General features: G+C 38.6%; 1 protein-coding gene across 3 annotated transcripts in view; it reads left to right on the forward strand.

Annotated features, from left to right (window-relative positions):
• The window catches only part of ZFAND3 (zinc finger AN1-type containing 3), a 338,087-nt gene that overhangs the window by 271,920 nt on the left and 44,431 nt on the right, over positions 1-21,736 (forward strand). For 2 of the 3 annotated variants that reach the window (XM_064597564.1, XM_064597565.1), the window contains one exon: positions 5,273-5,338. The exons of the other annotated variant lie outside the window; for it this stretch is intronic. In XM_064597564.1, the coding sequence (XP_064453634.1) occupies positions 5,273-5,338 (66 nt within the window). The remainder of the gene's footprint in view (positions 1-5,272; positions 5,339-21,736) is intronic. 3 annotated transcript variants of the gene reach the window in all.

Raw genomic sequence — 21,736 nt, forward strand, 5'->3', positions numbered from 1 at the left:
AACACGTGGTATAACTGCAGCCAATGAGGGCTATGGATCCAGGAGCCAAAAATAACCAGTCATCACAACTGTTTTAAGAAAACCTTTCTGGGAAGATTGTTGATCTCTATTATTTTCAAGGTTAAGGAGAAATACACTATTTTTCTGTATTTACTCAGCCTTAGATTTGGAGTGCCTAAGATGATTGCCATCCTAAACGCAGCTGCCTCCAAGACTGTGTTCTCTGCTTCCTCCTTGAGTCATAGTCTTCAGCCAGTGTATGGGATTGACTACTACAGGGGTAGGCTCCCGGGTTTTTTTGACATGCTCAGTAACTCTATAGGAGGCTGACAGAAAATTTGAGAATTCTCCTTCAGCTTGAAATATGAGTGTTGATAGTTAATGGGATACCTTTATTCAGTCCTTCTGGATTTGCAGGTTATAGTGAAGTTAGTATGCGTATTTGACCCCTGTCTTCAACTTTACAGGGCTGAAATTAGTACTATTTCTCCAAGAAAATCCACTACCCTATTAGAAACGCTATAAAGATTTCTTGTTGGGAATACAGCTGAAGAATTTTATTTCATGCCTATCATGTGGATTGCAAATGTAATCCATAGTGCTACATTATGTATGACACCTTTAATACAAGAATAGAAACATCCCTAGAAGACAAAATAGTGCATTCATACTTCTGGTCACAAACCACAAACTACCACAGATATTACTTACTTGCAAATTTCAGGCTCTAAATTGTTGAAACTTAGAAAAAAGTCCTTTGAATGTAACATCAAATGCAAAATGATAATCTGTCATTAAATATCTGCAGATAGTGAAGAAATTTGAAAAAAGGTATTTAATATGCTTTAGCAAAAGAAAGGAAAAAGAACTCATAGTAATTGACTAAAAATTAGTTCAGGTTGGTTAATCTTGATATCATCTGGTTCAGAATCCCCGGAGAGCCTTTCATTAAACAAGGAACTTTAGCTGTGGGTTTTTTTTTAATATTCAAAAACCCAAAACTTACTTGTCCAAACTCAGTTGCTACTACTCTACTATAGGCTAGAAGGTAATGGTGTAAATAATTCTGTGCTTAGATCTTTTCCTAAGTATGATCACACTGAACACATAAAACACATGTACATACACATACATCACATTCATTTATAGAACCCAGTTATGAAGAGGCTTCCCTACCTTGCTCTTCAGTTATTAGCTCTGTCTACCCTGCTGTTTGGAAAGAAGAGGAAGAAGGGCCAAAATTAGGAGCAGGGTTTACAGTGACTTAGTGGACCATATGCTACCCTTCTCAGGCATTAGAAAGCTCAGTAAAGAAAAGCCAACTCCTTTCCTTGATAGAGCAGGTGCCCTGACTTGGACCCTTACTATTAAGTCTCAAAATTATTTTGTTTGCTATAACCACATGGCACCCATGTTATATTTTTATTGTTGTGGACCAAAACTTGAAAAGGTTCCCCTTGAGCGGTCCTTAATTTTCTGTATTCATTTTAACAGAGTTGATTTGTAATTACAGATGGTCCCTGACCTAACAATGGTTCAGTTTAGGATTTTTAGACTTCACGATGGTGCTAAAGCCATATGCATTCAGTAGAAACCATACTTGAAATTTGAATTTGGATCTTTCCCCGGGCTTACAATATATGGTACGATACCCTCTCGTGATGCTGGGCAGCAGTAGGGAGAACAGCTCCCAGTCAGCTTCACCTTCACAAGGGTAAACAACCATACACTTAGAACCATTCTGTACCCATACAACCATTCTGTTTTTCACCTTCAGTACACTCTTCAATATCAAAACTTTAGTAATAAAATAGGCTTTGTGTTAGATGATTTTGCCCAGGTGTAGGTAGGTTAATGCAGGTGTTCTGAGCACATTTAAGATAAGCTAGGCTAACTGTAATATTCAGTAGGTTAGGTGTATTAAATGCATTTCCAACTCTCCATTTTCAGCTTATGATGCCTTTATCAGGACATAATGCCATTGTAAGTTGAGGAAGATCTGTAATTGTGTAAAGGTAGATATAATCTCCTGTGATGACTATTTTTATTTGAGAGTATAGGAATTTTGTATGACAGCACAGTTAGTGTAGAATATATGTGCAGTGCTCATATGCATCCATTCTGGATTTTAAAGAGTTTCATAGGTTATAGTCTTCCAGACCAAACTTAATTCCAAGCTTTCTGTTTATAATATTGTCCAATTACCAAAGCTGGGATGTATTATCACTGCTAGTTACTCATGCTGTCAATTTGTTTTGGCTCAACTATGGTTCTATTTGTACTTTACTGTAATATAGTGGATACACTGGATTGGGTTGTTAGTTTAACAAGCTCTCTGGAGGACACTTCCATGATGATGCATGTTGAGATATGCTAGGTAGCCTTAAAGTTATTTGCGTATTTGCCAAAACCTACAGAAATTCATTCATTAGGAATTTTAAAAAGGATCAACTCTCAATCCACAGATTGAGGTAAAGATTACATTTGTTAATATGGGAGTGTTAATTCACGAGTCCCAGCTAAATTTCTTTAGGGGTTTCAATTTGACCAATTTCTCCCTTCTCTCATAATTTTACTGGATGAATTATTTTATGTCCTTTTAAAAAAGTATTCTGATAGTTATGCTGTTATTGAATCTTGCGCTCCATGCAGCTCACAATGTTGTGGGTGCTTCGTGATCTTGGCCAGATATTGAACTGGGAGTTAAAGAAAATGTTTTCAGAGATTGGAACTGACTGGGCTGTTAATATTTACATTGTGTTCAGCTGGTTTTAAAATGTGTGCCAGAATCGCTTCTTGCATCTTGCAGTTGCATCAAAATTTCCAGAGTCTGGGTCTGGGAATTTGTTTTGAAAATGCTCCTTTGAACTTTCTAGATTCTGGAAATGTTCTAATATTTTTATCTGATGGTTGTTACACAAGTATATATATGTTAAAAGCCTTCAGTGTGTCTCTTTAAGATTTGTGCACTTCATTCTAGTATTTCATTCTTTCTGTAATACCTCTTTTTAATTTTTTTTTTTTTAATCAAGTAAACTCCCAATGCAGGGCTTGAACCCATGACCCCGAGATCAAGAGTCACATGCTCTACCAACTGAGCCAGCCAGACACCCCTTGTAATACCTCTATTAAGAAAAAGGTTTTTTAAAAAAGACACATTACTCTCTTTATTTCATCAAACAACTTGCAGTGGTTCTTAATAAACACTATTAATTGCCCACTGTTCACACAGTCATGACCCAAGAGTAGATGACAGAGTGGGTCTTGGCTCTTGGGAGCATAAAATCTGGTGATAGAGAAAGTGATGATAAATAATATAAAGCTTTATAGTTTATGAAGTCTTTTTGTACAGATGATCTCATCAGCACTGTGGCTTTTAGGCAATTTACTATCCCCACTTTTTTGTTAAACTTATCCCGGATTACTCAGCAAGTAGGGAGTCGTTGCAGGACTTTAAATTAAGTCTTCTATAACAGCCTGTAATTCCCCAGAAATAGGAATGCTTCAATTAACAACAACAAAAACCAAAATCAAAAACCTCACATGGAGGCAAAAGCTAAAGTGTTTTTATGGAGCTGTAGAAGCCATTATTCAGAGGGTTCTTAATGGATATGGGATTTGTGTCAGATTTTCCTACAGCTCATTGTCACTCCATGTTGCCTATTTTTCATGTCACAGTTGTCCATTTGGACTCTGGAATTTTAGTATGTTAAGCTTTCTCTAGTGATTGTAATGTCTGTAGAAAAAAATTTCAACTGAAACGCCTTGCTCTTTTAGCCTGTCTAACTTTGGTTTATTCTTGCCTCATTTTCAAATTCTTGAGAAGTATTTCCAGGAGATGCTGGCCAATGGTGAATCTTGTTCTTCCTGATTACATTTAGCAGGTATTATTTGTTCCATACTCTTTGGCACTTGGTCATTTCCCATCCAGCTCTTCATTACTGTCATATATTGTTCTTTATGTACACAAATTTTGTCTTCCTAAAAGGATTATAAGCTCCCTGAGCATGAGACTATCCCATGTGGTGGCACATAGTAGGATTTTCTAAGTGCTCTTTGAGAGTAACAATACACTTGCTTGGTTTTTCCTTCCTTTTCCTGTTTACCTTCTGTGTCTTCTTACGCTCAACTAAAGTATGCTGCTGTTACGGCCTTGGTGTAGGAAAGAATGGACTAATGAACTTCTTAGGTGGGATCTCTAGGTTCCTAAACCCACAGATGGTGGTAGCATAAACTCTAGGAATAGGGCTCAGAGCTCAGAGCTCTTTCACCTTTCTTTTCTTTTTAATGGGTAACTTCAGTGATAGGAAGTCTTGTCATAGTTGGCATACAACTATGCCAAGAAACCATATTTCCCTTTGCTAGTCCTCATCATCTGAGGAGCCTTTCAAAATACTGTAACATTTGCCTGTGTGTTTTATTCCTTTATGATCATCATCACTGCCCCTCCTAGGGCATGTAGAGAACCATTGGTATTCATGTTTATACAGTAACTTCCTATTTCAGAAGGTAGGGCATTCCCCAACATGGGAGGGTTGGAGTATATATTAATATCAACTTAAGAATTTGTTGGTGGTCCTGATTTTGCAGAGTGAAATTACTGCTTTTCAAGCCTTCACCCAGTAACTGACTGTATCTCTTGCATACTCTTGAATTATGCTTATCCACCAGATCTCTGGGCTCACAAAGATTCCATAAAAGGCCCCTCTTCCTATCATATTCTTATAATTAAGCCAGATACTCTTCCTTGTTCAGTAATGCTCTCTTTATATATTAAAATGATCCTTAGTTTTTTTTGTAAAACAGTGTTTTGTTCCTTAGGGAGTTTCCCCTCTTTAAATAAGGCTAGTTTTGCAATATATTCAAAGGTGGGGTGACCACTGAGATCAACTTCAGAGGGAGTGCTCCTGCTTATTGCTCTGTGGAAAAACTCATCTCTCCAAACCTACTGGTAATTTCCTCTCACGGGGATTGGAATTCTAATTAAAATTTTATCCTCAGCTTCTGAACATTATGACACTCCATTGTTATTTATGAAAAACACGTTATGATATAGAAAGAATATGGACCTATAGTCTGAAGAGCTGAACTGAAATAAGGTCCTTAGAATTAACCTTCCACCACCGCTAGCACCTCCATCTTTCCCACTGCCCCTCTTCATGCATATTTGCAGGTTGATCCCTGCCTCTTTGACTTTCTCTTTATCCAAGATAGCAACTTTGGGCATTTAGAAGATATGTCCTGACTGATGTGCCTGCCTTTCTGTTTCTAGGTGGGCCATGCACAGACACAGCTCATGTCTCGTTAATCACACCAACCAAAAGATCCTGTGGTACAGGTACGTACATCATTCTTACCTGGATTTGTTCTTCCCTGGATTCTTCACAGAAATTAGCTACTGGTTTTAACATGGTGTCTTTGCCAGGGTACTCTCTAATTTCTTCCATCAATTGTCAAGTGATGTATTATGTGCCAAGTATTGGGAGTGGAGGTGGAGTGACGAGGGGTTGGAGTTGTGCTCTTTGAGGTCAGATGGATATTAAAATTTACCTACTTCCTAATGTTTGAAGAATATTATTAAGACATGAAACATACAGAAAATACAGATAATTGCCTGGTTTCTGGCATGGATCTAATTTGTCTTAAGTCTTGGACCTACTACAAGAACATTATTTAAATATTGGAGCTGGAGAGTGAAAGAAGTTTTCTAGCACAGATAATGAATATTTTAACTTGACAATTACAGTATCCTAATAGTTTCAGAAAATATTTTCTCCCCTTCATCTTAAAGCCATGGGGTGTGCTGAAATCATTCTTTTTAGATGCATGGAATCCCAAAAACATCTTTGTGCATCTGTGACATTTTTATTAAACATGAAGTCAGGAATCTTTTAGCTTTCTGAAGAGCAGTTGTAAATGCCCATTGCTCCCTTAGTCTGTAGCTTAATTTATTTTAAACAATATTTGCCTTTTCTAATAATGCTGCCTGCTATTTAAAATATCTTAAAGATTATATTTGGGAGAGTCAAAGTAATTATATTGTTTTTCTAAAGGTCACAGAGTCTTTTTCTTTTCTTTTTTTTTTTTAAAGGTTTATTTATTTGAGAGAGCGAGAATGAGAGAGAGTACATGAGAGGGGGGAGGGTCAGAGGGAGAAGCAGGCTCCTCGCTGAGCAGGGAGCCCGATGCGGGTCTCGATCCCGGGACTCCAGGATCATGACCTGAGCTGAAGGCAGTTGCTTAACCAACTGAGCCACCCAGGCGCCCTAGAGTCTTTTTCATAACTTAAAAAGTCCTTTTAACTCCCAAGCAGAAATAGCACAAACTATTTCTGTGTACAAAGTTAAACTAAAGCCTCAGTCCCTTTAATGCTCATAGTTTTGATGTTAAACCTGAAACAGGTCTGTCCTTGCACAGTTTCAGAGTAACGTCCAGGCAATTTAATTTTACTCCTCTACACCAGTTTTGAGGCAGGGGGTGTATGAGATTGTCCTGGCATGCTCTCATCCCTCCTGTGCCCAGTACCCGAGCTCCCCTGGGTAGTTCCTGGTTGAGGGAGAAGAGAGCTGTGCCCTGGGGTAAGGCCATCCTGACTGGCCAGTGGGAAGTCAGAGAGCCAGCTTCCTACACCCACTCCAGGCAGAAGCTTGAACACACTCAGAGCCCTTTGATTTCAGGCCCAACACTTCACATGCACAGTATACTTTAGTCCTTCTTCTTTCCTTTCTTTCAGTCTTGGCTCTCAGGGCAGAATTTACCATTGGCACTACTAACATGTTGAGGTAGTTAAGGAATGGGCCTCGAATACATTGGGTCATCCTGAGAGATTTAGAAAGGAGGCTCATGTGCTCAGCGTAGACACTGGTATTAGTAGGAACGCTTCCTGAATATCATGTGCTTTTGTCCTTCATTTTCTAGGCAGATCTCTTTCCTCTCTTTTGCTCCCGTACGATTTTGTTTATCTAAAAATAGTAACGGCATTTATTGCATGCTTACTACATTACCAGACACCATTCAATATGTTTTACATACATGCTCACTTAATCTTCGGAACGGTTCTGCAAGATAATTATTCCTCTTTTATATATGACAAAAATGGGCACTCAGAAAGTTAAGTATATTTCCTGGAGTGGTAATATTCCTAGTAAGTAATAGAGTCAGGACTTGAACACAGATGTTTTATTCTTTTATTAAGTTTTTAAATTTAATTTCCAGTATAGTTAACATAGAATTTTAATTTGTTTCAGGTGTACAGTATAGCAATTCAGCAATTCTCTACATTACTCAGTGCTCATCAAGTTAAGTGTGATTTTAATCCTCGTCACCTATTTCACCCATACCCCCACCCACGTCCCCTCTGGTCACTGTCAGTTTGTTGGATACAGATCTCTCAGATGCTAAAGTCTGTGTTGTTTTCCACTACATAATGTTTCTGCTTATTGCATTTTATTGTAATTACTTATACTCCCAGCCAGACAGTGGAAAAACATATCATTGGTGAAGTATGGAGAAAGAGAAATAAGATTTTGAAACACTGCATATTGTGAAGTAGTTTTAAAAATGTGAGTTCTAGAAACAGATCTGATGTCAGATCCTAGCCTAGCCACGTACAAAATGTGATTTTGGGTAAATAAGTTAACATCTCAAAATGTGTTCTTCATCTGAAAAATGGGATGATAAATCTATCTCATAGGTTTGATGTAAGAAATAATATACATAAAGCTCACATAATAGATCTTTAATAATGGGAGCTGCTATCCTACTATAATCGCTAAAGATTATATGTGGTGTTGATGGTATTGATATCCCATTAATGTATTTCAGGGAGAAAGAAGAGTAGATTAGAAGTTAACAGAATGGATTGCCATATCTAGTTTCATTTTTTTTTTTTTTTTTTAAAGATTTTATGTATTTGACAGAGAGAGACAGTGAGAGAGGAAACACAGCAGGGGGAGTGGGAGAGGGAGAAACAGGCTCTCTGCTGAGCAGGGAGCCCGATATGGGGCTCAGTCCTGGGACCCCGGGATCATGACCTGAGCCGAAGGCAGACGCTTAACGACTGAGCCACCCAGGCTCCCCTACCATATCTAGTTTCATTAATTGATTTTGTTGATCACATTTTTTTGTTGCATGTCAGTACTATATTAGGAACTGAGGGTAATATGCACATGATAAGGGAGGCATTGAGTTCTCAGTCACACATTCCCAGGCCTCCTTTTAGGTGAATATAATACCTCTTAACTAGAAAGAGATTGAGAATTTCTGGCTTGGAAGGAAATTAATGCAATGTGCAGTTCACTCCCAAAAAGCCTGAAGGAAAGTTGAGATTTCTTAGCATGGACATTAAAGGCCATCAAGTTCAGCCTGCTTCACTTCTTTTCAAGAAGCCTGTCTGTGCCGCCTCAGGCTCCTTGAACTAGCCCTATGGCTTCTGCCTTACACAATGGCCCTGACTCTAGAGGACAGAGCTTCCTGATTTTCAGAGGTAAATTAAGTGATTTGCCTTAAGAATCACAGGTTGACTGTCTTTGTTTCCATCTTTCTGTCCTGAAATGAGAAGGTTGCCCACTGTGGGGATCCTGGGCATTTTTCTTATGAATCACCACCAGTTACTTATTGTTGTGTTGCTGGAGTGTCTTGTATTCTTTATGTCTAGTCTCCAAGAGTAGTACTCAGTGCCTCTAACACTTGCCCTGTGGTGCTGCTGCCACAGTGGGTAGTACAACAGTACTTCTCCCAAAGTCTCTCAGGCTTCAGACATAGATGATCAGTAAATGATCACCTTACAGCCACATGTTACTCCTCACGAGCTGTAGAGTGGGACCCTCTGAATGAGACTACACCAGCTCTTCCCAGCCAATCTATCCATACACGTTTGGACCTAAAACAGCCTCTAGCATAATAATGATGTTATAGGGGCACCTGGGTGGTGGCTCGGTTGGTTAAGTGTCTGACTCCTGATTTTGGCTCAGGTTATGATCTCAGGGTCGTGAGATCAAGCCCCACGTTGGGCTCCGTGCTGGGTGTGGAGTCTGCTTAAGATTCTCTCTCTCCCTCTCCCATTCCTCTACTCCCCCTCCGCCCTCCCTCTCTAAAGATAATAATAATAATAATGACAATTAATAATAACGATGATGACATTATATTAGAAAAAGGATATTTAGGCCATACAATATATAGTCTTTGAGGTATGGGGAGAAAATAGTAAAAGCTTTTCATCTCAGCCTTTTAAAATTTGTTTTCTAGATTCAGTTCATAATTATGTATTAGTCTGTGCACATAGTTTAAAACCAGCAAGTACACATAGAAATATATATAATATTAAAGGTACATAGTCGAATATCTTAGAAACATGTGTACACTCAGAAAAGGTAAGTGACCTCTTCAGTAAATAGGTCATTTTCTTTTTAGTACTTTGACAGTTAGATACGAAGATTAGCATTAGACTCATTATTATATGGCTTTAATACGTCAAGGCCTGAATGTAAGCCTGAATGGTTATGTCTCTATTTATTTTTCAAGTGATGACTTTTTGATCAGAGGGTACTGTAATTTAGAGAGATGGACAGTGGTATAGCGTGGTTGGTCTGTAACCATCAGAATGAGAGTGGGAACTCTTTAAGAAATTGCCTTGTGAGAGCTAGGAGTCTAAGAAGCAGATTGCAAAAGGAGCAGTAGTGGCAAATGAAAGATCAGTTTGTATTTGTGAGCTAGGTGAGAGGCCTTTCTTCAGATGCTGGCTTTTAGCCACATAGCACTATTAACATTTAAACTCTTTGTAATCTTTAGATGGGGGAAAAAAGAACGCACTGTGATCATTGTGATACTTAAGCAGAGAAAAATGAAGTGAGAATTGGGAAGTGCTGCCAGGCCCCAGGTTGCTTTTGGTTAGAATGTGAGAGTCAAAGCATTTCATACCTTCAGATTACTAGAGAGAGCTTACGTTTCTTCCAAGAGCTCAGAATGTTTTGCACATGTTCCCTTGTTAATTCTCACAACATTCCTGCCAAGAAGGAGTATATTGTGAAAGAAAGAGTTCACTTTCCTTGGCAACAGACCACCAGAAGATTCCCTTTTGTCCTTCATCTTTTTTTTTTATCAAGTTACACCTTAAGCCAAAATGTTGTAATCCGAGCTATGGTCATCTCCTTCAGAGAACTTTATTTCGAAGATATTTGGATATTTATGTGAATATCTATATGAGGTCATATTTTTATGTTTAAAGTGCCTTGTGGGACAGTAGGAAAGTTTGTTGCCTTTTCATAGGATTTCTTGTTTAAAGACTTTTTCTTCATAAGACTTTTTTACAGAGAGTTACAGCAAAAGAAGTAAGTTGTTTTGTGTTTCATTTATTGGAGCTTGCTATTGATAAACCTTAAATTGTAAGCTGTAATTGACAGAACCATGTCTTGTCTGAAATTTTTTTTGGAGAAATAGTCTCTTTCCACTAGGATCCTTGAACAGTGACTAACTAACTCAAGGACCCTGCTTCTTCCAAGTGGGACATTAACCAACTCTTTGTTCTAGGCCCTACCTTAAATATATGAAGGGATAGACTTTTTAGCATATGAAAAAAAGGAAATTGCTCCTTTCCTAGTTCACTACTCTTATGTGCCTTTATTTTGTTTTTTCATTTTATAGTCCTTTTTTTTTTAAAAAAAAAGATTTTATTTATTTGAGAGAGGGAGAAAACACAAGCAGGGGAAGCAGCAGAGGAAGAGGGAGAAGCAGACTCCCTGCTGAGCAGGGAGCCTGACACGCGGCTCCATCCCAGGACCTTGGGATTATGACCTGTGCTGAAGGTAGATGGTGAACCACTCAACCGCTCAACCGACTGAATCACCAGGCGCCCCTATAGTCTCTTTATTAAGTTAAAATAAGGAAAAAAAGTCATAGGCAGGTTTACAGACTTGATAATACTGTCAGCAGCCTCTTGGTTTACCATAACTATATTCACTTTTACTCTTCTTCCAGCAAGTATGTTGAGTAAATAATATTTTCTCTGATACAATAGAAAAATGATGGTTTTTAAATGCTGTTTGTATGTTTAAAAATGTGATTATAATTAGTAGAATAGCAAGTAAAATAACCATTTGTGGGACCATAAGGGAGCTGTAGTATTGCCTGAGATGAAAGCAGATGGGACTAGAAACTGTTCCATTGAACATCAAGGCAGGTTTTTCTGGAAAGTATCATCAGTTCCACTCTAAGAAGCATGTTAATTCCTTTTAACTGTATATCCCTTGTGTGCTTTCTTTTAAAACTTTTCTTTTTTCTTTATTTTTTCCTTTCCTTTTCTTTCCTTTTCCTTTTCTTTTCCTTTCGAAAGTTCATGTTGATCCTTTGGAGTTACTTTTTTTTCTTCTAGTGTGATGAACAGTGACATGAACTAGATACCTTTGTATTGTTCATTGTTTCCCTTCCCCCCCCCCCAAACATTTTCTTGACTTCTCTCAGACAAGCTGTTTGTGATATTGTCTCTTCTTACAAAGACAAGGGAAGAGACCACCTTTCACCTGGGAGTTAAGAGAAGATTGATGTACTGAACACTTTCCACATCTGTGTTCAGAAGCCAGTTAAAGGGAAATGTTTCATTGTTGTTATATTACCAAGAGGTTTATATAAGATCTTTTAAATTGATTCAGAAGCTAAAGGGTGGTAGTGTTAGATCAGAGGTGGCCCTGTAAATCTGCGAAATACCTACAGTTGTGTGTTTTATCTCCTGGTAGAGTCAATATTCATGGAAACATCTCAACCAGCTGTATGGATCAATATTACATACTATTAGCTGACCTTTCTGTAAAGGATGCTTTGGAGCTTTAAAAGATGTGGCTTCGGGTATGAGTTCAAGTGTAATTCAGTTCTCTGATTCTTTCTCCTTGGTCCTTCAGGTATAGCTTTTCCCTCAGGTCTGCACTATCAGCATTTGAGACAGAAAATTAGAAATTTGATCTACTTATGTAATATGCAGGTTCCCATCAGGAGACTATTAGGGAAGATATAAACCTTTCATTTTTTATTAGCATTTAATGTAACCATTGAAGAAAGATCAAAACAGTTAATCTGTCATGGCAAAGAAAAAAGGATTAAAAAAATGTTTTACCTCGTGCACTCATCATCTTGGGTCCTAAAACAGGACAAAATGGATACCAAATATTTGGCAAGATTGCAAACATCTCTCTAGTCTAAAAGGTCTGCCTTCGTTTTACCATAGAAAACAAGCCAGAGGTTATCATGGTATGCCTTAGTGGCTGTTTACGGATACTGTGTGGTTTTTGGCAAGTAGGTAGATAACTGGAGAAAGGAAATAACGTGCTAAATGCTTTCTCTTGTGTTGGCTTTTATTTTCTCTAAAGACGTTCATCTGCCTGACTTGTTGCTTATATTAAAGAATAGAATGAAGTAGTGAGGCACTGTATAAATAGATTTGATATGATTTGATAGTCAATATGTAAATAATAGCAGGTGATTTTAAAAGCACCTCACATGATGTATAGATTTCAGAAAAGGTTGGGGAGAGCTTACCTGTACCTGTAAATGAGAGTTTGGTCCCATTGCCACCAATTGATGTGGTTGCATTATAGGCCAGCTAGACATGTAATGATGTGTAAGTTTGCTGGACTTGAAGCCAGAGGCTTGTTTTAGAGGCCTTGTTTGAGTTTTGCTCATAAGAAGCAGTAGCTCCTCCTCTGAAAAAAGGCTGATCTAAGTGAATATCAAGCCAGGGCGCCAGTCTTGTCAAGAGGCATTTTTGCACTTGATGGATCAAAATACACTCCAGTATTAAAAGGAAAAGGAAGTGTGATGAGGCTTGCTGCTGTTTGGGATGTGTATATATGAGAAGCCTGGGCTTTGGTGCTGAGCTACTCGTGGTCCACGTGCTTTGTGCAAATTCAGTTTGCTTACATCCTTGAATGCAGTTACAACTGGTGTGTGTGTGGGGGGGATGTGGGTTTTTTGTGTGTGTGGGGGGGGGTTTCCCATTTACGGACATTTATTTTATTTTATCATATCTTGCACTCTTCCTAAGGAGAAAAGCCTTGAACTTCTATTGATTAGCTGTTCTGTTGCTCTACTGGGGCAAAATACCTGAGCCAACACTATTTGAAAAGGATATCAAGGGAATTTAATATCGCCCTCCTCCTTTGAAACTTTTGGGTTTTGGGGGAGGGTGGATCTGGGGGTGCTTTAGGTGCCGCTCCATAGCACATATGTGCCTGTTAGAGGGCAGCATGTTAGGAACGTAGCTTTCCCGGAGCAGTCTTACCAGAAGGAGCATGATAGAGCAGCCACAGAGCTGCGTTATAAATCATCTGAGCCTTGCGATAATACTGCCCATTAAGGAGACTTTTTTTTTCACCCTACTCAGTTCCTGGCTGTACTAATAGAACAGCACATCAAGCAAGGCTGTAAATAAAAGTTATTACCTAATAGGTGGGCACCGAAGTGGAACGGACAGAGCTGAGGCATGGAGGCCTTATTACTGCTCATCAGCAATTATAAACAGGATCAAGTGTCTGGGACTTGCGCTGATGCAGCGAGGCTAATAGAGGCTGGGAATGACGCTCGCCGTGATAGGATGATGTATGCTGATGGGTTTTTACTGCCTCATGGTGCTGCGTGCTTCCAAGACAAGTCGTGTTACCCGTTTTCCTGCTTGCTCATCCATCTGAAGAGACAGTCCCGTTGCCTGTTCTGCCACCAGGTGGGCTGGCGTTTAGTCCTCATACTTGCGTCTGTTTCTAAGGCACTCCCCTTGTGAAGAGTCTTAAATATTTCATAATCACGGCCAATTAAAGCTGTAATCTTACTGTATTGCCTGCTGTCATGGTTATAGATCACACCTTCAGAAGTGGTTGCTGACGTGTAACATAGGACCAGCTGAGACACTGTAGTCAGTCAGACCACTGTGACAGAGTCCTGTAGTAAATTCTGTAGGAACATGCTGAAGAACTGATAAGCATGTGTCTTGCCCCTGGCAGCTTATGCCAGAAAGAGACAGAAAAAGTCCAGAAGCATAAATACAACTAATTCCAGCTTTAGAGAGCAAGAAACATAGCTAACGTTTATTTTTTAAAGTGAAGACAGGGAGGATAGATTATGCTAATTGCTACAAAAAATAGAATACTAATGTGGGCTTTTTTTTTTTTTTTTTTAAGAATTATCTTCCTGATGAAATGCTTAAAATTTAGTTCCTTAGAGTCAGTAGGAATGATAAGAGGACCCTGGAATGTGGAGGCAAAGTCTAGCAGTAGGACTCTACTTTCCAGTGAATGGAAATCTGCAAGTATGACTTGGCAATGCTTTTGTGTAGCAGATAAGCACCTGATACTTGGGAAAATTGAGATACAGCTGTGTTCAACTTTAATCACTCAACTTCACTAAATCACAGTAATCAGACCTTTGAGATAGGAGAAATCTCTAGCACAGTCACAGAGGAATGCTTTGAAAAGGGCTTACCAGTTTGATCCAGGAGTTTATGAGCATTCTGGTAGTTGAGTTGTCATTTGTGCCTTTAAATGAATACACCTCTTTATGCATTACCTTCAAATTAACTTATCAGGAGACATCCTGCTGTTGGAAAAATTGTGATATTTCTGTGGAGTTCTTTGATGCCTTAAGTTATGCATAGGTGTGCCTCATTTTAAAGAAGCTTGATATATGATAATCTCAATATTACAAACCAGATAAACTAAGAATTAATGTTATGAGAGTCCTTCAGCCTGTAAAATTCTTGTTATTGTGCTAATGTGGATAAGTTTTCCCTTTTGCATATAAAGTAATAATTTGACTTACCAATTCTTGCTTATCCCTTTTTTTCAGAGAGTGTTTTATGGATAGTGGCCAGTGGAATGGAGGAAGAGAGAGAAATTGGAGAAAAGTGTTTTCAAATAATGATAGGATTTAATAGCTGATTAGAGTTGGCTGAAGAAAGAATGTGAAGTTGAAAAACTGGGGAACTGAGGGAAGAAAGATACGGCTGATGGCAGGGAAAGAGTGGGAAGAAAAACTGGTTGAAACTATTTCTTAAGATAGTCCTATAGAAAATTATAAATATAGGTCTAGTTTGGAAGTCATTAATCTAGAAGCAATGATTAAGGGTGTGAAAGTGGATAAGGGAATGAACACAGAAGAACAAGGGGCTGCTAAGGACTGTACTTGGGGGGATGGGAGAGAGAAAAAGAAACCAGTGAGTTAAGGAACCTAAAGAAAGGAGAAAGCTGCATACAGGGTTATGAAAGAGGTAAGAGAATAGGGGCCAAGGAGGTACGAGGACTGAGGAAATTGTTGCCTATGGCTATCAGAATATCATCAGGAAACCTGGAAGAAGTTAATGTGCCGTGGTGGGAAACCAAAGCCTATGACAGGTCATTAAAGAGGGATTTGATAACCAGGAAATAAGGGCATGACACAGAAGTCATTCAGCTAAAGAGTTAGGGAAGACATTAAAAACCAGTAAGTAGTGGTGGTTGGAGGAGAAATGGAGTTAGGCATTTCTTGACATGGAGGTGTTTAAGATAGGGAAATATTTTGCCCTTGTTAAGATACAAAGGAAAGGATGATCCGGCTGTCCCACCACTGGGTATTTACCCAAAAAAATGCAAGAACATTAATTCAAAGGGATATATGCACCCCTATATTTATTGCAGCATTATTTACAATAGCCAAATTATGGAAGTAACCCATATGTCCATCGATTGATGAATGGATAAAGAAGACGTGGAGTTTGTGTGTGTGTATACACATGCATATAATGAAATATTATTCATCCATAAAAAAGAATGAAATCTTGCCATTTGCAATGATGTGGTTGGAGCTAGAGAGTATAATGCTAAGAGAAATACATCAGTCAGAGAGAATCACAGACCATATGATTTCACTTGTACCTGGAGTTTAAGAAACAAAATGACCAAGCAAAGGGGGAAAATGAGAGAAAAAGAGAGAGAGAGAGACAAAGACAAATCAAGAAACAGACTCTTAACTCTAGAGAACAAACTGATGGTTACCAGAGGGGAGGGGGGGTGATGATAGGGATTAAGGAGTATTCTTGTTGTGATGAACACAGGGTCATGTATGAAACTGTTGAATCACTGTATTATACACCTGAAACTAATAATAATACTGTGTGTTAACTAACTGGAATTAAAGTAAAAACTTAAAAAAAAAAAAAAAGATACAAAGGAAAGGTACATGGAAAGAGAAAAAAATAGAAAATATTACAGGAGAAATAAAAGAGATACACAAGCAAGATTACTTAGAGGCAGAAACCCAGAAGCATTAGTTGCCTCCACGAGTATAAGGAAAGAGATACAGATATAGATAAAGAGATTTTCTTTTTTAATGTATAAGTAGCTTGGGTATACTCTCATCCCCTAGGTTTCCTAAGAACCACAACTTTCCGTTGGAAGCTGCCCTTTCCTTTTGTCTTTCGCTGGTGACTAAATCATAAATCATAGTCCTGACTTTGTTTCAGATAACTTTTAGTTTGAGAGGACTAAACATTTTTTCTTCTGACCCCTCCCCAGACCCAAATGAAATAAAAGCACAAAAATAACATGGAGACTGAACCATATAATATATGGAATAAATATAATTGTGTGTGTTTAACATAATCAACACTATAAAAATACATAATATAATAATATAATTGTGTGTAACAATCAACAAAAGATTTAAAAAAACTTTTTTCAACAAAAGATTTTAAGCACATTTCTAAACATTGTAATGGGAATGGGTTGAGGCTGAAACTTGGTGACTGCAGGGGCGTGGCAGCCACTGCTTGCACAGAAAGTCATGAGAAGCAGGGCAGAAAATGGGGGTCCACTGAAGGTGTATTTGTAGAAGGAGGAAGGAAGGCTAGAGGTCGGTGGTTGAGAATGGTGGGCTCTAGAGGCAGACTATGTGGATTCCCCTCCCAGATTCCCAACCACGTAAGAGGAAAAACTGTTGGACCGCTCTGTGAGCCTTGATGTTCTCTTCTGTAAAATGACAGGTCTAACTGTAGAGTTCTGAAGGAAATGAGATCCTGCATTTAAAGCACCTGACATAGTGCCTGATAAATGTTCAGTAGGTAGTAGAGATGTGAACAGAAGGTACCTGATGATGAAGGAGAGTGAGGAGAAACTTGAAAGAGTATAGAGGAAAGTGAGAAAGAACTCCCAGCTCCAGTAGTCTGGTTGGAAAAAGATCTGGAATCAGAAACTGGTGATGAGGCCCCCGAGGCCAAGCAGATTGGAGAGTGGAGGTCAATGAAGTCAAGGGAAATGGGGAGGGCTGTTAGCAGCCTTTGTTGAACGCATGAGGGTTGTGAATGACAGGAAGCCCAGAAAACTCTTTCTTAAGAAAACTGGACATCAGGACTGGGAAAATCAAACTTCTTTTTTCTGTTTTGTTTCTGGGCCTAGTTTTAAAAGTAAAATTTAACTTTTGTGTGTATTGGTAGAAAGAGATTTCACAAGCTTGACTTCCAAAACAAAACCAAAAAACCCTTATATCCTGAACTCTTCTTTAAGCTTTTATATTAAAATTGAGAACTCCTCTTCTTTCTGGGGCAAATCACAGTTTAGGAGCCAGCGAAGGTTGATAGTTTTCTTGTGGTTAAAATCTTGATAAAAAGGCTGGCTATTGCTTTCAAACCAACAACATGAAAGAACTTTAGCCAATAAATTCAGTTTTTTATGATTAAAAATCAGACAGTTTAACCTTGGAAACATTTTTGTCACAGGGGACTTCATATTGTGATTAGTTATCTGAACAACCAAGTGCCTCTGTGGGCTCAGTTAACCAGCCTCCCACTACATATGTATAATTATTTTTAGTGCATACACACACTGTGCTATAAAAGCTTCTTTGGCCTTATGCTCCCTGCTGTTCTGAATTCTCTGTTTCATTACCAGTATCCACCCACAGAGTTTCAGAAAGCCATTCCCAAATAGTAGAACCACAACTCTGAATTTTAAATAAACCACATCTCTATTAGCTCAATGGACATGGGAATTAGTTATATGCTATGCATTGCCCGCATCCATCTACCCCATCCAAACTTATTAAAAATGTATACATATATAAGCAAGAAAATGGGGCATTTAACTCAGACTGTGTTAATTTTTCTGTTATTTTAGCAAGGAATAAAGAAAGAGAATATAGCAGACAGCCTTTAAGATTTTTACCTTGAGGGGCGCCTGGGTGGCTCAGTCATTAAATGTCTGCCTTCGGCTCGGGTCATGGTCCTAGGGTACTGGGATCGGGCCCCACATCGGGCTCCCTGCTCGGCCGGGAGCCTGCTTTTCCCTCTCCCGCTCCCCCTGCTTGTGTTCCCTCCTCGCTGTCTTTCTCTCTGTCAAATAAATAAATAAAAATTAAAAAAAAAAAAAAAAGATTTTTACCTTGAATGTAAATACTTTTTGAATCCCCAAAAACTTCACTGATAGCCTACTGTTGACCAGATGTTGACCAGTATTTACTTGAAAAAATATATTGGGAACTGCTTTTTTGTAAGAGAATGCTGAAAACTCTTTTCCAAAGATGTTATTATATTACAGCTTGAATTATATGTCCAAATATGCAGGGTGGCTTTTAAAAGAAAGGTGGCCTGGGGAGGGAATTTGTGTAGTACTAATTTGAATGGGAGGTGTTAGCTGCAGCAAAGTCTGTTTTCCAGCTTGGCATTAACTGATAGTTCCTGTAACTGACAAGGATTCAGATACACTTTTTCTTTGGCCTCCTGTTGATAAATCCATTTCTAGAAGATTAAAATCACATCTTAAGGTCTTGGTCATCGTCCTTCCTGGAACAGCAGTTGCTGTAATTCATGCAATTAAAAATGGGTCCTTACTGGATTGGAAGAAGTATAGACTAAGAGAGTGACATGTAAAAAAGTCTGTGACTAATCATTAAAGTGTACTTACAGATAAGTGTTGACTTCACTACAAACCTGGAGAAGCATGAGCGTTGACCTTACTGTTGATTACTTGCTACAACCATCTTGTCATGCACTTTCCCATCAGTCCCAAGTAATGTCAACATTTCTGGGAAAGAATTCAGCAAGCACTCTAGCCAATCATCTGCAAGTATGGCTACCCTGGAATATAATTTTTTAAACATAATTTCAGATTTACAGAAAAGTTAAGACGATTACATCAAATTCTCACTTTACCCACCCCACCTCCTATCTCCCACCCCCAGTTCATTGGCTTTTTCTACTCCCCCCCCATTGACTGTGTGTGTGTGTGTGTGTGTGTGTGTGTGTGTGAAATCCATATCCCTAACTATTTCAGTAAGTTGCCTTTGTTATACTAAAAATTTCAGTGTGCAGTTCTTAAAATCAAGGTTTTATCTTAGATAGCCACAGTACAATTCACAAAGTTGTGAAGTAAACATTGATATTATATATTTGATTTTCTAGTATGGTGGTTCACAGCATGGATGTTATGGTATATAATTCTTTTTTTTTTTTTTTTAAAGATTTTATTTATTTATTTGAGACAGAGAGAATGAGAGAGAGAGCACATGAGAGGGGGGAGGGTCAGAGGCAGAAGCAGGCTCCCTGCCAAGCAGGGACTCCAGGATCATGACCTGAGCCGAAAGCAGTCGCTCAACCAACTGAGCCACCCAGGCGCCAGGTAAATAATTCTTTTAATGAAGAGTGCTGATGAGCAAATCCATTGAATTGAGGTTAAAATGTTAGGCACTTTTCATAATTTTATGCAGAATTCTTTGCCTCTGATTTTCCAGCTTGTCTTACAAATGGGATTATTTCTCTTTCCTTCATAAGCCATTATCTTAAGGCAGCTCTCTTCAACCCTCTGTATACTTGGCAGTACCTGCATCAGCCCTGATACAACCCTGAGTAATGAATATCTAATATATTCATTCAGGAAAATCAGTAAATAGGTAGACAGACAAAGCTTTCTCTGGACAAGCTTTATCATCATATGTTAAGTTCTGACTTTAGGTCCATTTAGTCTCGCTTGAGGAAGAGTAACAATGAGGCACAGAAGTATTTATTCATAAGCTGGAGGATTTACCCTGGGAATAAGGAGTCAAAAGACTAGATCTTGGGTGGAAGAAACAAAGCAATAGGTAGAGAGAGGAGCTGAATTAAGCTGATGTTAAATTAGAAACAAAAACGGTTTAAAAACAAATCAGCTATTTAATTTTAGCATCTACTTAGTTATGCATTCAAGCTGATTTTTTTTTAAATAGCAAAATATAAATGTTCAAACATTTTTTACTTACATTAAACCTGGACCACAAGCCACAAGATGACCGTCTCTCATTGCAAGATTACATCATTAAGGACTTAGTCCCTGTTACAGAGATATTCTTTGTTGCGTTGTTGTTGTTGTGCACCAGTGGAGTACTAAATACAGTCCGTTCTGCCCCTGCCCCTGTCGGCTTGCATTATTAGCCAGACAGGCAAAACAGTTGGACATTAAGAACACTCACAGCGCGCCTGGGTGGCTCAGTTGGTTGAGCGACTGCCTTCGGCTCAGGTCATGATCCTGGAATCCTGGGATCGAGTCCCGCATCGGGCTCCCTGCTCAGCGGGGAGTCTGCTTCTCCCTCTGACCCTCCCCCTTTTCATGTGCTCTCTCTCTCTCAAATAAATAAATAAAATCTTTTAAAAAAAAAGAACACTCACAGGGTGGGTAGTTAAGCTTCATAGGAGTGAGATGATAGATGTAGGAATATTTGACTTTTATATGTATGTTTTTAACAAAAAGCCAAAAATTTGAATTAGTGTTTCACTCTTTACCCATTTTCCCACCCTACCCCTGTACTCAGTGTTTTTCCATAAAGAACAGCTGTTTTCAGTCTTCTGGCAAAAGGCTCATGACCAGATCAGGTGTAACCCTTAGGCATGTCATTCATGCTTTGGAGACCAAGTATTGGTGGGGTGGGGGGGAGTCCATTATTATTTGAAGACTTCTGGACTGTTCCTTCCTTCCAGGCCTCTTCAGATATAATCAACGGTAGAAATAAATGGCTGTAGTCACATGTACTGTTCAGTTGCTCAGGACAGTTGTATACATTTGAACCTTAAAAAACACGGGTCAGGGGCACTACCCCCCCCAGTTGAAAATCTGGATGTAACTTTTGAATCCCCAAAAACTTTACTAATAGCCTACTGTTGACCAGATAGATGAAGCCTTACTGAGAACAGAAACAGTTGATTGATAAGGTATTTTGTATGTTATATGTATTATATACTATATTCTTACGATAAAGCTAGAGAAAAAGTTTTATTGAGAAAATCGTAAGGAAGAAAAAGTACATTAACAGTACGATGTATCCAAAAAAACCAAAATCTGTGTATAAGTGGACCCTCTTTAAAGCAGTTTAAATTTGTGTTAAGGGTCAACTGTAGTTTTGTAAGGTATAATTTGAAAACCTCTAGGCTTCATGTAACTGCAGAGTAAGTAGAAGTCTTAATCCATATTTTTAGGCAGTTTAACTTCTAAGTGAGTATTCTAAGAAACTGAATGAAAATAGTATGCCTATCTTACACATAGTTATAGAAAAATATGGATAATTCATGGATTCTCTCAAATTTCCCTTTGGATAAATGAAAATAAACTGTAGCTGATCTTAGTTTTTTGGAAATACTGGAAAAGAGAGAACAGAAATTCAAGATCAGTCTTAGCACTCAGAGTCTTAAAACCCTCATGGTCATGGACTGAGGTTTGTGGTCAAAGAACAGAAATTAGGGGACTTGGGCATGTGACTTTTGAGA

This window comes from Mirounga angustirostris, unplaced genomic scaffold (genome assembly GCF_029215605.1).
Source record: "Mirounga angustirostris isolate CCGP_5_RB_7025 unplaced genomic scaffold, mMirAng1.0.hap1 SCAF_8, whole genome shotgun sequence".
Taxonomy (NCBI): domain Eukaryota; kingdom Metazoa; phylum Chordata; class Mammalia; order Carnivora; family Phocidae; genus Mirounga; species Mirounga angustirostris.